Source organism: Galeopterus variegatus, unplaced genomic scaffold, assembly GCF_000696425.1.
Source record: "Galeopterus variegatus unplaced genomic scaffold, G_variegatus-3.0.2 Scaffold2738, whole genome shotgun sequence".
In the NCBI taxonomy this organism is placed as follows: Eukaryota; Metazoa; Chordata; class Mammalia; order Dermoptera; family Cynocephalidae; genus Galeopterus; species Galeopterus variegatus.
This window is the reverse complement of record NW_007728849.1, coordinates 243,824-265,831: the sequence shown is the minus strand read 5'-3', so window position 1 is coordinate 265,831 and position 22,008 is coordinate 243,824. Positions and strand designations below refer to the sequence as shown.

The following is a 22,008-nucleotide window of genomic DNA, read 5'->3' as shown; positions in this document are numbered from 1 at the left end:
AAAAAGGGAGGAATGTAGGGACCCCATGGGCGCCTGAACAAAGGACACACCCTGGCAATATTGTGCCCTTCCTGGTTCTTCTCCACAGTAGAAAAGCTCGCTGGCGCCAACACCCAAGCCCACCCACGCCAAACCTCAGCCAGTCACAGGTCAAGGCTCACCTCCTGCCCAGCCCTGTCCAATCAGTTACTGCCCCGTCCACTCTCTCTCCAGCCCTGGAGCACAGCACCCTATAAATGTACGCACAGTCCTTAAATAAAGCAGAACTTCTCTGGCGAACTGCTAGCCCGGGTCTCGCGTGATTCCTTCGTCCGCGCGTCCCCTTCAGTATCAATGTTCAATTTACTGAAGTTGATAACTGTACTGTGGTTATGTAAGGGAAGAGCCTTATTCTTAGAGAATACCCGCTGAAGTACAGGGATAACATATGAATGCTACATGATACATGCGACTTACTCTTGAACAGTTTCAGGAAAATAAAATGTGGGTATACGTGTATAGGCATATATGCATGTGGATAGATGTGTACACATATGTACGTATATGTGTACATTATAAATGTGTGTACATTATAAATGTGTGCACATGTATGTATAGGCATGTATGCATACACATAAAATGTATGATTTATTTATGTGTGTGGAAAGAGAATGCAAATGATAAAGCAATGAGGCAAGATGTCAACGACCAGTGAAACCACCTGAAGTGTGCATGGGTGTCTTTTGTATCATCCTTGCACTTTTTCCGACAACAATTTCAAAAATTGTTCCCATGTAAAAAATTGTTTTCATATAATTTTGCTAGTTGACACAAAAACAACCATGTTGATTTTCATACTATTAATATTTACCCTAATTTTAATATTAACTATATATATATTTGAAAGTTATCTCTGAGAAGTGAAATATTGGAATTTTTTCCTATTATACACTTTTCAATCATTTCCAAATTTCTATAATCTACTAGTGTTACCTTCATATTCAGAAAGAATCAAAAAACAAAAACGTGCATCATTCTTAACACTCACAGGCTGCTTACCTGCAAGAATGCCTCCACCTTTCAATTTTAAAATATTTTTACATTTTTGAACTCGATTATCCACTACCATTAAACTATTAAAATGTTTAAATTATTGTGATATCCAGTTCTGTATAATTAAAGGACCTACTAAAAATTGTGATTTTTAAAATATCTCTAGCAGCCTTCACCACCTTACAAGGAGGTGTAAAAACCACACAGCAACACTGATGAGGAAGCTGCATTTTGGAGAGGTTCCATAATTTGTTCAAGGACTCCTGTGTAGTCAAGGGCAGAGACAAGATCCAAATCCAAGTCTGTCTACCCTCCAAAACCCCGGGTGTTTGTCCTGCTGCCTCTCCAAAGGTACTCAGTAAAAGGCTGCTGCATATAGTCAGATAATACCTTCAACTGCAGAACTGGCAAATGACTTCAAAAATAAAATTTCAAGCCAGACACTCCTTGTCTGGATACCTTATATTAATTTTTAACTCAAATAACCAGACAACTGCCCCATTTTCCACTTCATTTGTACATATACAATAATTGCTAACATTTGTTAAGCATCTGCTTTGTGACAAGCTCTGCTCTAAGAGTATTCCTCTGTATAAACAAATAGGCATAATTATTATCCTATTTACAGAGGAGGAAGCTGGGGCATAGTGAAATGAACTGCCCAAAGTCACAACGAGCAAAGTGACAGAACCAAAATTAGAACCAAGTTTCATTCCAGTCTTCAGACTCATGCCACTTTGATATGATGCCTTCCCAAGGTACTCACTCATGCTTAATATTTGAAACTCTACACTAAACACCATTGACATAGCTAATAAACAATGTTAACTGGTTGACGGGCCAGCTGTAAAGAGCCTGAATTTCAAAATACGTTCAATTCCAAAGCCATATGGCAGCCACACCTCATCTCCTAGACACTAGTACCATGTATTATGTGATAAGTTTTAGATACATTATTCCTTGATGTTGATTTTCAAAACATATTTTATACTCCCAGTACTTCCAGTGACAGAACAAAGTAAACTCTGTTTCACTGAATACTATTAAGTCAATTTCACAATGTCATTTCCCCTTTTTTCCAAAGGCAGCATGGTATGGTGAAAGGCCCAGGCTTAGGACCAAGACTTGGCTCCTCCGTGGTGAGTTTGGACAAGTCAGTTTCTCCAAGCTGTTCTTACCTGTGTTAAAAAGTTTGAAAGGTTGTTCTGAGAATGAGATAATGTATATAAAGTACCTGACATACAACAGGTGCTCTAAAAGTAGCTTTCATTGTTCCTCAAAATTTATGCATGTTTCAATTTACCAGGTTTTGGACATTCTGGACCCACCTATCTGCTGACTAGGTACAAGTCCCTACGCAATTTTTGCCTCCTGACAACAGGATCCCCATGATTCCAATATCCCAATCTGGTATAATCGCACCCTACTCCCACCCATACCCATACCCAGCATAGGGGAAGCATCAGTATTTACTAATACACGATGAACATCTAAACCAGGGTTCACAAATTCAGATAAATACAGGGATCATCCAGGCCACAAAGTAGTACAAGAGTATAAAACAAGAAGTGAGGGGAATTGTAAACAAAACTACTACTCAGCTCCAAAACATTCTGTGTTCCAAATCTTGAATTTTCGAAAGCAGAATTCCAGATCATTTCATTTCTCCACTTTCAACATGAAAGAAAAACGACCTCCATGCCAACACACATGCACACACAGTCTGTAGCACAAAGAGCAGCATGTGCAGGAAGTTGAAGATCTCACGTCCATACTTGTATAGCTCATCTCTCTTCCCTTAGAATTGTTTTACATCTAAAATTATGTATGCATCTGTACATATATAGTCACATGTAGTACATGGCCTTAGGGCAACACTTGTCAGACCAATTGTCTTCTGGCCAGCCTTCATATCTGAGTCTTAGAACCATCGCAAGCATGAAATCCAGGGAGTAAATTGAGATGTTCAGTGTGGTAGCAACAACATGAGTTCCAGAACCACTGGGAGATGGCATCAACAGACCCCATGTTAACATCAGGTAGTGACAGCATTGGCTATCAGACTTCTGTTAGCCAATAGTAGCAGCAGGACCTATGGTAGGTATGGGTGTTATAATTTCAATTCTAGCAGTGACAGAAACAGAAAACATCTCTATAATGTGTCCAAGCTGGTACAGCATAGGGAGAAATAGTGTATTCATTCATGGAACGCTTATGAGACACCCAAAGGGAATTATTTGGAAATTTGAGGGTATAAAAAATTTTAGGCAGTAGAGCTAGACAAATAATATTCTGAGTAAGGGACACACTTATGTGGCATCATAAAACATGCAAATATGCCATGTACTGGCTATAATTACATGCATATATAGTAAAACATTGAAACATAGACAACAATACAAAATAAATTTCAGATTAGTGGTTTAGTAGAGGAAACTGTGGTCAGGGGAGGGTACAAAAAGGGCTTCAATTATATATTTGATGGTTTGCCCCTTAAAATAAAAGATCTAAAGTAAATACAAAAAAATAAAATGTGTTAAAGCTGGGAAAAACTTAGTAAGGAAAAAATAAAATCAAAGCAAGGGGGAAATACTATTCTGTGGCCACTGTGCGATGGGAAACACATTATGCAAATATAAAACCTCATTTTCTATTGGCATCTGCAATGTACTTTTAGTACTGGAGAGACAGGTTTTCACATTTAAGTAGTTTAAGTATTATTTGTTGGAAACATTTACTCTATTTTCTTTCTCAACCAAATGCATAGCAGTTACAAGGTTTGTTAAATACTGAACAATGGTAGCTGTCTCCCCTCATTACCTTGTGGTGCAAACATTATGATGAGAAGCACATTTTTAGCACTTTAAAGTTTATGTTGAGAAACTTCAAGTATATACTCCAATATACTCATCTCCCTGAAATTCCCATTCCACTCACCACTTATCTTACAAAGGAACCAGTTTACTCAATTAAAAGTTGAGATTATTAAAGCATTTCCTCATTGCAGAAAGACATATATGTATACGTGGTTATTCTCCCAGCTGATGAATTCCATGGGGGTCCCAACGTCCAAGGGCATTTTCCCCTCAGAGAAATGAGAATTCACTTATAAAATTTGAATTTTATTCCAGTAATTTCACAAAACTTGCTTGATGGCAAAGTACACAAAAGCATCCAAAGATATACTTTGGAAATATTTTCTTTTGATTCTCGATAGTTTAAGTTGAAGTGAAATATTTCCCTAAGTTTAATTCAAAGTAGCTTGATACACATCCTCATATATTTATCTATATATTATATACAATTACACTTCGGATTAAAATAGCACACAAAGAAAGCAAGTTTGCCACCCTCCACGCACAATTACATTTAAACTTTTTATGATTTCTAACCTCTACTTCTTGGGAAAAAATGTACTTAAATCAAACTCTTATTGCTCCAGAATCCAAAAGATTTCAATTATTTGTGATTTCAAACCTTTGCTTTTTTCTAGAACTTATGTTGTAATTTCTCTCCCCCCACCCTGAACATCTATATTATTTTTCCTAAGTGCCTTATTACTTATCTTTTGTTCTTTGCAGAAATATAAACAATATCAATAATTTAGACCACAAAGTCAATTAGTAAAAAGTCAAACACTTGGTTTAAATAATCATTAAATCTTAAAGGACCATATGGAAGAAGACTGTGGTCACACTGTTCTCCAGCCTTGACGGTCACACAAAACATTTCCATAAAATTCTATAGCTTTCTTCTTATAATACATTAATAAATCTGTTTAGAAATGTTCATTGTGGTTTTGTTCAGTTGAGACTATTAATAGGCAGTAGTTTATTTCTTCTCACTTCTTCGGGAGACAAAGTGGGAGAAAGGTCTTTGGAAATTCAAGACCAAAAGTCTTAAAAGACTTAACAGAAAAAATATCAGTACTGCCTTTAAAGCATAATCAAAGGCATCATAAAGCTACCATACCTATATTTTGTGGAGAAAATATTTGATTTGGACCAGGTACAAGCAATTTCCTTTCCATGGTAAATCATCATGGTTAAGAACATGGACTCTATCTAGGACCAGACCATATAGACCCAACTCCTTTCTCTATTACTTACAGCTGTTGTAAACCTGAGCAAGATTTTTTTTGTTTTGTTTTGTCTTTTTTCCTGACCGGTAACGGGATCGCAACCCTCGGTGTCGCACCCGTAACCATGACCGGCAACAGGATCGCAACCCTCGGTGTCGCACCCGCACCGCGCTCAGCCAGTGAGCGGGAACCGGTCTCTATATGTGATCCGAACCCTCGGTGTCGCGCCTGCACCGCGCTCAGCCAGTGAGCAGACCGGTCTCTATATGGGATCCGAACCCTCGGCGGGAGCGCTGCCGCACTCCCAAGCGCCGCACTCAACCGAGTGCGCCACCAGGCCGGCCCAACCTGAGCAAGTTTAACCTCTCTACACCTGTCACCTCCCTCCTTCCACTCCACAATGGATATAAGTACCTATCTCATAAGATCTGTTGAGAATCAAGTTGAAATAAAACTGAGACCTGGCACATAGCAATAAGCATCCTGAAATCCATCTTAAACTTGAAAACCACCTCATGCCTTGAGACATATATGATGCACAAAATTAATTTCTTAGGTGGGTAGTCACTCACCTAAGAAATCAGTAGTCATTCCGGGTGTCAGCAAAATGGTAATTAAATACCAAAGCCCATAAAATGTCTCAAACTGCTTTTTATTTTTGCACTGACAGCTCACATTTATTTACAAGTTAAAAACCTTCACTGGTATCCTCGCAATCCTAACTAATCCTAAAAGATAGCCTTTGCATTAAGCAATACCTAATGGTGACTCCTGAAATTTAAGAAAAATTTTTTAATATTCCGGAAAGTTGCCATGTATTGTGGGACTTAAAAGTCTGAATTAAACGTATTTTACATCTGCCTTCTGCATTTACACACCTATAAGGCAGGTGTCTGGCCGCATATTAAAATGACTGGCGCTTAAAAAAAAATACAGCACCAGGTTTGCACCCCATACCAATCCAGTACCTCTAGCGGTGTTCAGGCATCAGTATCCTATTCTTTTTAGTTCATCACATGAGTTAATGCACTGCCACACTTGAATACAAACACTGCTGAAACGTTATCTTAAACAGTTCCCTGCACCTTCTTTCAAGGTGGATGTTATATATAGGAACTGGAAAACAAAAAATTGAGTTTTAAAACAAAAGTAATGTGATAATAAGAGTATGCATAACTAGAAAGGGAACTACCTGCAGGCCAGGCCAATCAAGTGTTGCATTATAAAATGTCCATAACTTTAAGCAAGAAAGTGACTGTACACATAAAGCAAAACATTTTTGCGGTCACTTGTACTTAGCTTTCAATAAACCAGAGAAGTAACGACTTTAAATGGAAAAAAACAGGATATAAAAATGTAATTTATTATGCTTTAAAGAGACTATTATGGGGAAATCAAATGTTCATAGCAATTGATGCTGTTGTGTGGCAGAATTTCGCATTATTATTTTTTATAATTTATTTTCCAATTTGCCTAAAATGCAAACATTACTTCAAGGGGAAGATAAAATTTTCTTTTTCCTTAAGGGTATATGTTCGAACTTCTTTGTACCAACCTCTAGCTGGCTGGGCATTCCCAAGACGCAGAGAACTCCCTAGAAACATGGCTTCTACCAACACTGGAACTGAAAAATCAGCTGTTCTTATTTCCTACTAAAAAATACTTAACCTCTAGGTCACTGAGCAAGAGATTAGACTACTTGCCATCAGAACTCAAGTCGCAGTCAGTTGGCCCTTAATGCTTCCCATAACATAAATATGCAAACCATCATAATGTTTTTTTGTACTATGGAAAGGAAAATGACACTTCACATTTTTAAAGTTTATTTATTCACGCAATAGTTTAATTTCCCTTGAAAGCTAGAAAATAAAGACCATTTATTTTACTTTCTGATTTTGTTGTTTTTCCATACAGTAAGCACTGATCTTTCCCTAACTTTCATAAAGGTCAACTTTTGAAAATCTATGCACACACCAAAATCACTGAATAGGAATGTGCAAAGCTCTAGGAAAACTATTACTTGAATGTTTCTAAAGTGGCAGAAGATCACGATTTGGGGATACATCCTATAAAAACTGTTTTCTTTTTCACCTTATTGTTAAAACTTGTTTTCAAAGTGGTACCTATTTTAAAAGATTACAGACCAAAAGTAATTCCCATACCATCTAATATCAATTTTAGGAGAACTTCTGAGCTAAGAAACTTGAAAGAGAAATTTAAAATATTTTTCTTTGACCAGAATTTCTGAATTTGATATTTTTCTCCAAGTGTCATTTCTTTTTCTCTTAAAGTAATATATATCACACACTCAGAAAATAATTCTTAAATGTGTTTCTAGTTAATACAAGAAGGAGCAAAGTTAAGGTACATTAGTTATAGAAAGAATAAAGATAGTGCATTTAGTGTCACATATGAACTTAAGGCCTTCCTACTTGATTATAATTTCAGTATTAACAACAGTGCATTTCCCTCATGCTTACATACACAAATAAGCAGGTAGACAAAGCAAAATTTTCTAAACATGTAAAGAATGAAGACAAAACTTAATTTATATATTATCAGCCAATCAATGCAGGTGGACTCAAAGTATAACTGCTGATAGTAAAATAATCTGAATCTGATTACATTTCATAACAGCAATTAAAAAGAATAGAAATGAAGTCTCTTATACAATCAGAGCACCTCCTAATATGTAAAGCAGTTAAGAAGCCCACATATCCTTTGTTTTGAAGATTCTATCCATTTATAATCAAACCCAACCATTGCATAATGCATTTTGTAAGACACTTACCTAAAAATACATTGTATTTTGTTAATGTTTATTTATTACTGATATGGGAGGTATTTCTAGCCTAAACACTAAAACCATACATACACAGAAGACTATTAACAGTAGCCTGGGATACAGTCTTATGATAGGAAATTTCACATACACTTATTAAATAGCCTATCTTATGTTCATTATTTCAGTCATCTGTCAAATTAAGAAAAATTTTTTTCTACAAAGTTACCAGAAAAAGACACTGAGCTAGAGTCAAAAGATCAGATTTCTAGTCCAGTTCTTCTTTTACATATCTGTGAGACACAGGGAAAGTTCTCTTAACCTCAGATTTCTCAACTATAAAACAAAGGGGTTGGGCCGGCCCGGTGGCGCACTGCTACAGTGCGCCGCTTGGGAGCGTGGCAGCGCTCCCGCCAAGGGCTCGGAAAAAACAAACAGACCGGCCGCTCACTGGCTAAGCAAGGGGCGGGCGCAACACCAAGGGTTGCAAGCCCATTGCCGGTCCCAGTCCGGTACGGGCGCGACACTGAGGGTTGCGATCCGTTGCCGGACACGGAAAAAGACAAAAAAGACAAAAAAAAAAAAAAAAAAAAAAAAAAAAAAAGGGGGGGGGGGGGTTAAAATGAATTCTAAGGAGCATTCCCACAAAGAGGGATTTTGCTAATTTCTGAGAACTTAATATTTTTTAAAAAGATAGCTATGAAATATCAAGTTTGAAACTCATCACCAATAGTACTGATTATATAGAGAGCTTTGAGCCAAGGAATTACTGATTCTGCATTTATGGGATGAAAATAAGACTTTTTGCATGCTTTTCCAGTTATCAGAAAAGGGGGGGGGGGTTTGCAATGACAGTAAAGGACACAGTAATGGAAACAAGACCTGCAGTAGTAGCATGCCAGTAACAGACAGGCATTACCTGTGTTTGTTTTTAGTTAACTTTTACACACAAACAAGAGGTTTTATAAAAGATACCATACAGCATAATAACACAATACACGGGATCTGAGACATTCAAAACATATTTGAAATGAAAAGGCAACCAGAACACTTTAAAACATTTCAGTCTTTTATAAAATGTGTACACAGACCTGGGCCTAACATACTTCACTGCACCACATCAAGTCCCAAAATCCAATTTCCCTTTCAGGTAGAGTTCATCTTTTCCAAAACCAACACCTATTTTCAAGAATCTAAATTCAGCTGAAAACTGAATATATTTTTTCTGGCTTCAGAATTTTCTATCCTAGTACAAATAAAATAAATGAAGACATAAGACTAAGTGCAGGAAAGTATCAGACCCTATAATGCATACTTATACTGAAAATATGTTCCACGTGGTTAACAAAGATTTACAAAGGATAAAGTCATTTTTCACAAAGAGAATTCCTCAAGTCTTGCTCAGTAATATATTTCCATAACAAATTTCCAAATTTACTTTGAATGTCAAATGGACAAGAAAAACATCTACCTTTAACTTATTATGAAATATATTATAAAGGAATAAGAATTATTAGTCTGGTTAAAAAGTACTTTAAAACCAAGGAGAACAAGTCTTCCTTGAGAAGATACCCCTGATAAGAGCAGGGTAAATTAGACACAATACAGCCACATGACACACACATAAACTCATTAAAATTACACCACTTTTATTCTCATGGCATTTGCTTATTTTATATTATCTTGAAAACAAACTGATTATCATCTTCCAAAATACCAAAATTACCTTCAAACTTAATCAATTCCTTTCCTTAACAGAATGAGGACTTTTAATTACAAATACTGAAATATCTGAAAGGGTTTCAATGTGAGAAAATTATGCATTATAAATTTCAAATTACCATACAGTGGACTCCCCCTCCTACCCCCTGCCCCCAATGACAAGACAGACACAAATAAGCTATCGAGCAGAATCTGTTAACAGTTTTATTTTTTTTTATGTTAAATACCATGGGACAGGATATTAAGGATGAAAAACTCAGTCAACAACTGCCTCACAAGGGATAAGAAAAATTCTGCCATGATATTAGCAAAGGTAAAGGAGAAAATTTACACTGTAAGAGGCACCATTTCCCCACAGAATACCTCTTGGCATTTCCTGAATGAGTGGGATTAGCAATCTAAATAAATCATATTTCAAGAGGTAACAGCAACAGATAAAATTTAAAGGGATTATTAAAATAACATTTACAAGACTGAACAATTCTTGAACTCTTATTAAAACCACAAAGAAAGAACAATTCTTTATTTATGAATTTCATAAAGGACTGAATGTGCAACTGACATCTGCTAGTGATGATCTGGTAATATACAATTTGTCCAGTAGCCGAACAGTTTGTTTTTACTGTGTTTTCTAACCATAAGAGATCATTAAAGGCAAAGCCTATATGACGCTGTACACACAAAAAAATGGTCACCGCGGGCCATACTACCAATGAAATGGTAGGTAAACGAATCTTTTTCTGGTCAAGAGAAAAAAAAAAAGAAATAGCACTCTGCATGCTTCACTCTACAAGATGAATTTCCCTAGAAAGAATCCAATGAAAATGGCTGCAATTACAACAAGAAGTGAAGGAAGAGGACTGGTGACATTATCTCTGAAGGAAGCAGTTGAGGCTGATCCAGGCTTATCCGAATGTGCTACCTTTCTGAGCCTTAAGCCTTCATCCTAGGGGGAAAAAAAACATGCACAAAAAGGTTTTAAAAACAGATATACATATAATGAGACTAGTGGAGCTAAAAATCTAGCAAGACAGAAAGTAGATCAGTGGTTATAGCTGGGGATGGGAACAGGGATTAACTGCTAACCATGTAAGGAAACTTTCTGGGGGTGATGGAAACATTCTAAAACAGTAGTGATGGCTGCACAATTCGATAAATTTATTAAAAACCACTGAATTGTACATTCACAATGAGTGTCTTCTTGAGATGTAATAAATTTATTAAAAACCACTAAATGGTACATTCACAATGGGTGTCTTCATTCATAATGGGTGTCTTCAATAACACTGATTTTTAAAAATTGGGGCTGAGAAATATATTCCTAAAAAAACAAAAATCAGATATAGCTATAATTATATAGGAGGAAAAATCCCACTAAAATTAATACAATTAAAGAAGCACATGTGCTCATTTCCAAGGGGGCTCATGGCATTTAAAACTGGTTACACTTGTCCTAGCCCAATCAGTCAAAAACTACCAGGAACGGGTTTACTGACTCACTGCAACTAGAGAAACCACACAGCAGAAGTACAGGGGGAGTATCTTGCCAAAGAGAGATAGGATATTATACGATTTGGGAAAAGGAGGGAAGTTTAGGATGAAATTTAAATCACACACAGTGTTCTGATATACTCAAAGAAAAGCAGGAAGGGCTGTGGGTAAAAGGGTCAGCATCAGGTCTGTACTGCAGAGTAGACAGAAAATCCTGTTTCTTCAAAAACTACAAATTAAGATAGATGTGGAATACTGTATACAGAAATCTCTTTATCTGAAGCTCTGCACCTGAATTGGAAACTCAGGCTGCGTTTCTGTACCAGTGACAAAGATCCTCCAGGCAAGAGTGAGCTGCTTTATTGTTACTGATATGGTAACAAAGTTCCTCAGTCTATGGTTTTGGGGGAACAGTTCTCTTGAAAGCAATAATCACTCAAGGCAGGAGGTTGTTAGGACACTGTGTGCAGTGTGATCTTGGGAAAAATACGGATACCCGTTAACTATACAGCTGGCTTTATCTGTGTCTGTTATCCAACCTGATTAACGTCAGGACAGATTTTGACTTATTCAGTGCAAGCTAATTTTTATTTTCTCACATGATCCCTCTACTGTGCTTATAAACAAACACTAACTAAAAGAGTACAACTTTGACCTTTAATCACATGAAGGGCATGAAGGAAAGAAAAGAATATGAAGGAAGGCATGAAGGAAAAAAAAGAATACACCTGATGGCAAACTGTTTTATTTACATTACTGGATTTTCTGGAGTTGGATGGTTTTTTTTTTTTTTTGGTCTTATGCTCACTAATCATGTGTAGAGACAGCAAGGACCATTGGTCCCAGATACACATCACAAACACCTGGGTCTTATGCTCACTAATCATGTGTAGAGACAGCAAGGACCATTGGTCCCAGATACACATCACAAACACCTGAAGAACTTTAAAATACTCCTAGTGATTCTGATTCACTAGGTCTGGGGAGGATCTGGTCATCTGTATTTTAAAAAAGTTCACTAGGTAATTCAGATGCACAGTCTGGATTAAGAACCACATGGCTAGAGGAAATTAAAGGAGTAGTGATCACACACAAGCATGAAAGCTAATCTGGGAATAAATTATGATGGGCCTGTGTCCTCAATGCTGAAGGGCCTGAAATTAATTTTATAAGCCAGCAGTCTTCGGGGTTCTTTTGTTTTATTTTTTACACAACAGAATCCTCTCTGAAATCAAACCTCATATAGAACACATCAGCACATAAAGAGCATAGACCCTGTTTACTCTTGCTATTTTCCAGCTCTGCCCCACCTGTCATTCCAATTGCTTCTACTTCTCCCCTCCCTGCCAAGAGATAAACAGTAGATTTTTTAATACATCTATTGAGCATCCAAAGCACATCCTTCATCAGTATAGACGTGTAGAAGTCATGGCAGATAAAGCAAAAATAACAAAAACCAGCATCCTAAAAACTCCATGGTGTGTGGATATGAAATAAGACAAATTCCTTCTACTATCCAGACAGGTGCTGGGGGCAGGGGGTCCTTGAGGAGATACTATGAAATATGAAGAGACAGTCACAAAAACTCAATTCAAAAAATATTTAAGCAAAGGGAGTTCACAGATCAACTCAAGGTATAGTGCCTTTGATTCAGAGTGAAGTTTCTATACAAGATCACATCAAAGAGCAGAAAAATAAACAGATAATACAATCTTCCCATGAACTTTTTCAAGTACCCCCGTATACACTTAACAGAAGAAATAATCAAGGGTAGACTAACTGCCATAATTTGGCTTATCTGTTTACATATTTTTTTATAATTTACTTTGATGTGAAAAAGCTTCAAACAAGAAATAAAAAGCAATTTAAAGATATTCAGGTCTAGGAACAAGTAATTACTTATCAAAGCCAAATTATTGAAACTCTGCACTTATTCCAATCAGTCCTCCATGTGCTGTGAATGTAAAGATAAATGAAACAGTCCTTGTCCCCAAGGAAATTACTGCCCACTAGAGGGAGAGAGACCTCTAACAAAAAAGAGCAGTAATAGTGGAAATACAAAGGAAACAACAGTGCAAAACAATTTTTCTCTTTTGAGGAGAGAGGATCCCAGAAAAGGCTACACTGAAAAGATAAGAACTGAGTACTACAAAGTGCATGTGTGTGTGTGTGTGTGTGTGTGTGCATGTGTGTGTGTGTGCATATACTGTGCTATGTGAGTCAGTAGGGACAGGATTTTGGGACTTTCCAAAGGGAAGAGATTACACTAAAGCAAGAGAGAGGAGATAAAGAATACTCTAGTCCAACGCTGTCCAACATAAATATAATGCGGCCTTCAAACATGAGCCACATATGTAATTTTAAACTTTCTAATAGCACATTAATAAAGTAAAAAGAAATTGGTAAAATTACTTCCAATGATATATTTGATTCAACTCAACATATCCAAAATACCATTTCAATATGTAACAAAACAAAAAAGAGACTAAGTCTTCAACAACAGTGTGTATTTTACACTCACAGCAGTACATCTCAATTTGAACAAGCTACATTTCAAGTGCTCAATAGCCCCAAATGACTATTGGCTATGGTATGGGATACCGCAGTTCTAAGCAGTTGAGTATGACTGGGACACAGAATGTGAAGGATTGTTGAAACAGGAGAGAAAGCTAGCAATGCCACAGGTCAGATCACAAATAACTAGAATGTCTGCTAAGAAAAGGAACTTGCAGGCAATGAGAAGCCATGGTAAGACTGTTAAAAGAGGGTCGGGATGGAGAGCAAAGGCCAGGACATAATCAAATTGGAGAAAAGGAGAAAGAACTGACCAAGGATAAATTTTAAAGTTAATTGCTAAAATGGCCTAATAATACACTTCCTATACCTTAATTTCAATCAATTTATTTTCAACCGACAAAACTTACTCTCAGGTGTCGATTTTCTTCTGATAGCTTCATCATTTCTCCCTGAAGTCTTTTACATTCTTCCATTAGTTTCCTTGTTTCAGTATCATTGAGTGAAACAATATGTGGTTTTGGCATGGGTCCATCCTGTTTAGATGCATTCAGTGGAACGGCTTTGCTAGGTTCCATATCATTCTGCATTACAAAGATATTAGGGAATGTTTAAACTAATCAAATCTCCTTACACGTTTCAAACAAATAAAAACATAAATTTCACATCTTTCTTTTCAAAGAAATTCTTTAAATGAAAAGTTCTGACAATTTTCCATTTCATTAATAAGAATTTTTTTTAAATACCAAATGTTATTGTCACCAGTGAATATTCAAAGACTAAAGTCAAAATAAGCAGCCCACTCCCTCCTCTACTCCCATAACCCGTGGCACTTACTTCTACTGTAGCACTTATCATACATATTATTAATATACTTTTGAGTTCTCTCCTACAATACTTTAAAGACTGAGAGAGCAAGAGCCATTTCTCTTTGTATTTAACCCTAAACGCAGCAATTTGGCCACTAGTAGTTATTCAACAAAAGTATGCTGAATGAATGACGCCAACCAAAATCCACATGTGATCGTCATTTTTAGTACTCTGACTCTGCTATTCAAATGAGGTTCTGGGGGGTAGGGGATCTTATCATAATCATTCCAATGAATTTAGAAGCTACCTAAGAAAAAACATTAAAAAGAAAACCTAATTTCTATTAATGGAAAAAAATAACTGAAGGATATACTGAAAGGGAAATAAACACAAACACATCACTGCAATAAAAGAGGAGGGAAGAGAGTTAAGTCTATGATCTCAAACTCATACATAAATGATTCTTTCAAATCGTTAGTAACACTGTTTGCTTTAATCCATGTGATTCAATATCACGGTAGTAACTTAAGACCCTTTTAAGACTATGAGCCCCCAAATCGTAACTCTTACCAATACTTAAGCATTTAAAGCAAGTGGTAAAGGCCTAGAGATTAATAACTATGGTAGTACCTAAGTATTCCTGAGCCTGTGGTCTAAAGTGCCTCAACATCCTTCATCTTAACATCATTTATGCCACCACACACCATAATGGTATTATTGTAAAAAGGCTTCTGTCATTTCAATTAAATTTTTACTTGCTACAAAAATTTTTTAGATAAAGACAAACCTGCTTTACTCAGATATAAACTGCTAATAAAGATATTTACAAAATCAACTTCATGGCATTCCACAATAAGCATTTATAAGATTAGAGGCTATACACACCTACCACACCATCCATCCCAGCTGCCAAATTTATATTAAGTGTAAAGAAACTGTTCAAGGGGCAAAACTAGTATTTCTTATGAAGGAGATGCAATCAGATCAGTACGCATAAATCCATGTGAAAATTAATCATGTTACGAGGTTCTAATGTGCAGCACTATATATTTGACCTGCCAGCAGATTTTTCCATTTTTCTTCAGGCTTCATGGTTAAGAAGGGTTTCTAAGAAGCCTATTTCAATTTCTTCTCTGAGTTTTTCTCTTGCTAGCTTTCTAGTTCTTCACCCTAATCCCCCCTACCCCCAATCAATCCTCTGTTTCAGACATATTTTATTCTCTGCAAATATTCTTTCCTATTCCTTTCCTTAATAACAATTAAAATTCATTTCAAAATGATTTTTCAAGTCTGCTCAAATTCCATCCCAGCACAAGTCCCACTTTTGATAATGAGGGTGGCATGCTGCCTTTCCTCTGTAAAGGAGGAGGCAATTGGCAACAACCGGCAACTGAAGGATGTTTAGGTTTTGATTAAGAACTGGAAAATATGTATATACTCATATCGGAAAACTGAATAAAAAATTAAGAGGATATATACATGAGGCCAACAGTGTGAAGAATCACCAAGCTCTTCACACTGTACTTTTATTTTCAAATAAATTCGTGAAATTCTAGAAAACTAAAAATTATGAGATGGAAGGAGAGGAAATCATGCCCCATCATCTCATCAATGAACACAACTATTACTTATACCATCTTCCAATAGTTTCATAGGCACATTTTATAAAATCAGCATGCATATGTCATCTTACTTTACTCATTTATATGCACATCTCTTCATTATTATTTTTAATGACACAGTATGTCATTAAATATTCTATTCTGTACCTCACCAAAATTACTTAAACATTTCACTTTTGTTAGACATTTGGTGGGCAGCTTCCCATTCTTTGGGATTTTAAATAGCACGTCAGTATCTTCTTATGCTTACAGAATTAGATTTTTCTTTTTATTAGTTTTTCTTTATGATGTTATATCTCTTTTATAACAATAAGAAGAAATGCCATAACCAATTTGTGGAGCATAAACATAAGATTAGAATGCAAACAACATAGTGAAGCTTAAACACACTTCAAATGTGAGCCAATAAGTCATGAAACAAGTTACACAGAATACAGTTTTATCACATACTATTCAGGACCCCTACAAACCAGTCAACATACATAGGAGATGCAAAGAAATCTAATTTATTTATGTACATTTAAATTATAAGCATATATAACCTAACTTAGTTGGGGGTTAAAAAGGGGGGGAAGGGAGGAGGTGGCTGAATCATTCACGTAGTTGACAATCTGAAGAGCCTGATGGGAAACGGTTTTAAGAAGGTAAGATTTTGAGTATATTCTTCCATTCAGGAGCTCCATTACTAAGGTTTGGCTCCAGGAAAACAGCTGTTCCTTGAGGGTTGCTTCAGACTAGTCCAGAAAGAGGAGACTAGTTGTTCTGAGAACCATGAAACAAGAAAACTAGAAGAATTTAACATGCTATGGCTCTTAGTAAACTGATGAACAGTAACATTCCATTAACATCATATTTAACACTGTAACTCAGAATAAGCTGAAAGGTCAAGGCTGTGTGTCAATTAAGACAAGACAATATACCATATCTTTACACTCCCCACTATTTTACATTATTTAGCCTATCTGCAGTAATCCTTCTCCATCTATGATTTGCACACCTCTATATTCCTTTTTATCAACCATTAGAATTTCAACTCCAATATTCCAAGTAATTCTACTGGGGGTTATTAGAAAAAGAGAAAGCTAGAGATTGGAAATAGAACAGGAAAGGTAAAAGATAAGGCAGAGTAGGTGTTTGCAATGAAGCTCTGGGAAGAAGAAAGGAGCTGAATGACATTATCATGGGGCTACATTTTCATGACTATTATGAGTAAAAGATGTAAACGTACATAAAGGGAGTTAAGAGGCATGAATTGTCAGAGGCAGAAGTCTTAATCTGTGAATTGAGAGACAGTAATTGAATAACAAGGTTATCTAAAGATTTTTTTTTCACTCTAAACATTTAACCAATTTATTGTTTCTCTAGGACCACAATTCCCAGAAGTAAATAACTCCAAATCATAAAATCAAAAAAAGTATTAAACATTTAGATAAAGGATCATATTCTTTTTAAAGTCTTAGTGTGCGCATCCTCTGCAAAGCCAAATCAAAGTATGATAAGGAACCCATTAAATAAAACTGTGGAGAGTTCCTTAAGTTTCCAGTAAGCAAAAAATGGTAAAGGGAATCACATAACACCTTTATTATGTCACTGTTATCTTACTGATGTGCTATCATTTTACCTGAGTGAATGTTAAGTACACACGGACACACACACACAAACATTAATAAGTTCTTTAAGGCTTTAGCCAAATTCTCCTGCTTTGGGACACTGGAAATAACCAACAATGATAGTTACAGGGAGGTTACTATACAGGGTGAATATCCCTTATCCAAAATGCTTAGGACCAGAAATGTTTCAGATTTCGAATTTCTTTTGGATTTTTGGAATTATTTGCATTATACTTACCAGTTCAGAAAATCTGCAAGTCCGAAATGCTCCAATGAGCATTTCCTTTGAGTATCATGTAGGTGCTCAAAAAGTTTAGAATTCTGGAGAATTTCAGATTTTCAGATTAGGGATACTAAACCTGTATTTGCATTTGATAACAAAATATAAAGTAGTAATTTCGTTTACCTTTTTAAAATATAAACACAAGTACTTGTCCAAAGAGCAATGTGTGCCAGTTCCTACCTTTACTGCTGTACCTGTTATCCTATTCAAACAAGTTACAAACTCTTTTTAGAGTATGCTCCACACACCTCAGTCACAGGAAAAATTACACCCACTTCATCATAATGTTCACACGTACACTTGTCCTGCTCACTAGTGAGATTTTATTAAGCACTACAAATGCTTTTTTTAGAACAGAATATTTTATGTGCATGATTTTTAAGTGCTTTGTGGTTCTACTGTAATTTTAAACATAGTTGAAAATTCAATTCTATTTTCTTCATATAACACACTCACAATACCACTTATCTGCTAGGTATCTACATTAACTTAATCATTAACACTAGGAGACTCCTAAGTCTGTTAGCTCCCTATGACAAACCTTTTGCTTCTCCTGTTTGAACACATTGAGTTCCCTGGGGTCATTCTTGGTTAGACAACTTGCAGGTGTTGCAACTGTGTTGTTGATGCTGCTCATTGAAGTGACAGTCAGAGCAGTCCCTGGAGGAGTTATACCCTGAGATGGCATGGGAAACACATTCTCAGATTCGCATCAAACTCTGATTTCTCCTGCATGATAATGGGAATGACTGACACAGAAGGTATTAGGCACTAAAACATTCATATTTTACTCTATAAAAATGTGTTGTGCATAAGAAACAATACTAATAAATAATAGCTATGTTAAAACAGGAAGTACAAAAGTTTCTATTAGCTTTTTTATTTCCCAAACAAAATTAGCTATGATATAGTTGCATTATGTTCACTTATTAAATGTATATACTTTATTAAATTTATGCTAGCCTCATGATGCCCTAAAATGAGTATCTTCCAAAGCAAACTTTGTGGCTCTTAATTTTTGCTTTTTTTTTTACTAATTAATACTTTTCGATATCTGAAAAACACGGAATTGCATATTTTCTTACCTTTGATAACATACAACATGATCATTTTCTCCCTCTGAGGTTCAAAAATGTAATAACAGATAATCCTTATACTCAAAAACTCCCCAATACACACACGTGCGCACGTGCGTGCCCACACACACACACATCCCAGGCCAATAAACAAAGACTCATATAACGTCCTGTTTAGTACACCATTTACTCCACAGTTCTCTTCCTATCTTCTCAGATTTCTTTAATACAGATAAAAAGAACATTATACAAAAAGATTAGAAGGGACTCTGAAACACTTGTTGATATCCAATCTGTTTTTTGTTTCAACAGAAAATAATGTATATTTAACTACAAAATGACTTATACATAATACCCCTGAAATTCCTGTTCTTTTCAGCCCTTCAAGTCTTCATGAAAACAAATTAGCATTTTTTTCCAGAAAATATCAGATGATAGATGAAGGGTATAAATGATATGCTATACATTTAAGAAATCTGGAAAATGTCAAGTAAAGTTAGGGCCTCAAAAACATTTTTTAATTGAACACAAAGAACTGGACGGGTCATAAAATATCATAAATAACAAAACCATATTCAATCTCAAAAAAAAAAACACTACCAGTAATTGAACATTAGGTATTTCATAAGACAGAGTTGATAATAACTAAACAGAGGTTAATAATTCAGAGAACCCCATTTTGTAAAATAGTCAACATTTTCGTGTCATCTGCCTCCAGCTATCAACCCAGAGAACATGCTGAATGATTCTTAGTACTAGCACTGAAAACAACTCAACTGAAGACACTATGGGCCCTTAATGAAACGTAATATATCCAGCCACACACCTGCTGTTCCCTTGGGTGAGGGTGATCCCACATTTTAGTATGCTTAAGGACAGTATTAGTTTATGCCTGCTGTCCAGGAAAAATTAATAGTACCTCCTTATATTCTAAAAAAAAGGGGGGGGGTGGAATTCCTGGGTCACTCTATGATCCAAATCTGAAAGCTATTTTCCAAAAAGAAGCCCACACTCTAACGATAGTTCAAATAAACTGTTTTGTCATAAATAATAACTTCTTTAAACAATAAGAACTCAATCACTATATTTCTAAATCTGACTTTTTGTTACCCTACAAGATGATCACAAAATTTCATTTTCTTTATATATTCAGTAACAAGATCCTAAAAAATCTAAAGAAGTCAACAAAATAATAACATCTTTTCCCACTGTTTTCAGAACGTGTAAAGGCACCCAACCTAACAGCATACCTAAAAAGATCAAGATCCTCAACCTTCTTTTTGGAGGGTACAGGAAGGTGGGGGGAGGGAGGGGGTGAGAGGCTGGAGTGAACTGGTGTGAGCTGGTTAACATAAGAAACACTAAATTGAAATTACAAAGATCTGCTATCTAAAACCGTATCTGAGAAGAAAGCATTAACAACTGTGATAACTATTAAAGAATCTACTTGCTTTGAATACTAACCAAACTTCTAAATTGACTATAAAGATCATAAATTCTGATAATCAACTCTAAATTTAAAGTAAATGTGACCAAAAAAAGATAACTATGTGAGATGATGGACGTTAATTAGCTTGAGTATGGTAATCATTTCACAATGTATACATATATCAAAATAAAAAACAATAAAGTATTTGTGTAAATGATCACTAACTGAATATGGAAGTCTCCATTGCTCTAAACACTAAATGCCTTCCAGAGCTATATATTAAACCTTAAGTTGTTACCAGCAACTTAATTAAAAACTAAACTGAATTTTGCCTAAGTAAACATACTTTTTACAACATACTAATTAATAAACTAAAAAAATAAAGGATCAAAAGATTGCAAAAAATTTGCTATATTGCAATCATTAACTATAAACTAAAAGATAATTTTGTACTCTATAACTTTAAAAATATACACTACCAACAATTTTCATAACATTTTTGTTAATCTTGCATATTTAGATGTATTTTCTTTGAATAACCGAGTGTCACCTTTAATCAATTCGTGTCAGGATTCAGCTTCTAATAGCATTTTATCAATTTATCTGAACTAACAAATTATATCTAGGTTATCCAATAATGCCCTAATTTCCAGAGAGACAAATTTCGTACTAAACCTAAATTCAACATACAGAAATGGGGGTTGGCCAGTTAGCTCAGTTGGTTAAAGCACAGTATTGTAACACCAAGACCAAGGGTTCAGATGCCCCAACCTGCCAGCTGCCAAAAAAAAAAAAAAAAAATACAGAAAAGGGATATTCAGTAATTTTTATCTACTTTATCTATAGATGCTAGAAAGAAATCAATACATTACCATTTACCTATTTTTAAGCAGTTTTATCAACTTCACCCATAGACAATACTTAAACCTGAAACAAAGATACAATTGAAACAGAGTAAGGGTAGGCCTGTGACCCAAATTGACTCCATTTTCCCTGAAGAGGACACTTTGTTACTTATCCACTGCTCAGTCATGAGACCCCTCAGGGCAAATGATTACCCCATGGGCTGCCCTGACAAAATAGACTAAGAGAGGAAACAGATATTTACTGAGTTGCAAAACCCCTCCCCAACGCTTGTTTACTAGAATTGTAAAAGTTACAAATTAACCTTAAAACCCCTTTAGGAGGTCCCACCTGTGTGCAAAGCATCAAGGTGACTGCTACAATGACCCTCCTGGGGTGACAATGATGAACACCACTGCCTACTGAGCATGCGCCCATGACACAACCAGGAAGAACAGAATGGACCACCTTCAGTGACGCTGGCCTGCCACCCCTTAACTCCTTTCCCTATAAAAGACCCTAAACAGCTCCCCCCGGGGGGGCTAGCTTTAATGTTGCTATCTCCCTTACGTGCATAAATCTATCTCCTCTTTTAATAAAGCGTTGCTTGCTTTACTATTTGGGTACATTGTTCATTTCTATGACTTTGGAATCCGAGAGCCTAATTTAATCCCTTGCAAAATATTGGAAAGCTTTGAGCACCAGAGAGGACT

At 35.9% G+C, this 22,008-nt stretch overlaps 1 protein-coding gene across 2 annotated transcripts in view; it reads right to left on the bottom strand.

Annotated features, from left to right (window-relative positions):
* Positions 1-9,521: 9,521 nt before the first annotated feature.
* Positions 9,522-22,008, bottom strand: part of VAPA (VAMP (vesicle-associated membrane protein)-associated protein A, 33kDa) — a 44,819-nt gene continuing 32,332 nt past the window's right edge. The window contains exons 5-7 of one of the 2 annotated variants that reach the window (XM_008582849.1): positions 18,489-18,623; positions 14,033-14,206; positions 9,522-10,563 (exon numbers count right to left, since the gene is read on the bottom strand). In XM_008582849.1, the coding sequence (XP_008581071.1) occupies positions 10,405-10,563; positions 14,033-14,206; positions 18,489-18,623 (468 nt within the window). In that variant the 3' untranslated portion in view covers positions 9,522-10,404. The remainder of the gene's footprint in view (positions 10,564-14,032; positions 14,207-18,488; positions 18,624-22,008) is intronic. The other variant, XM_008582848.1, reaches the window with a different exon arrangement.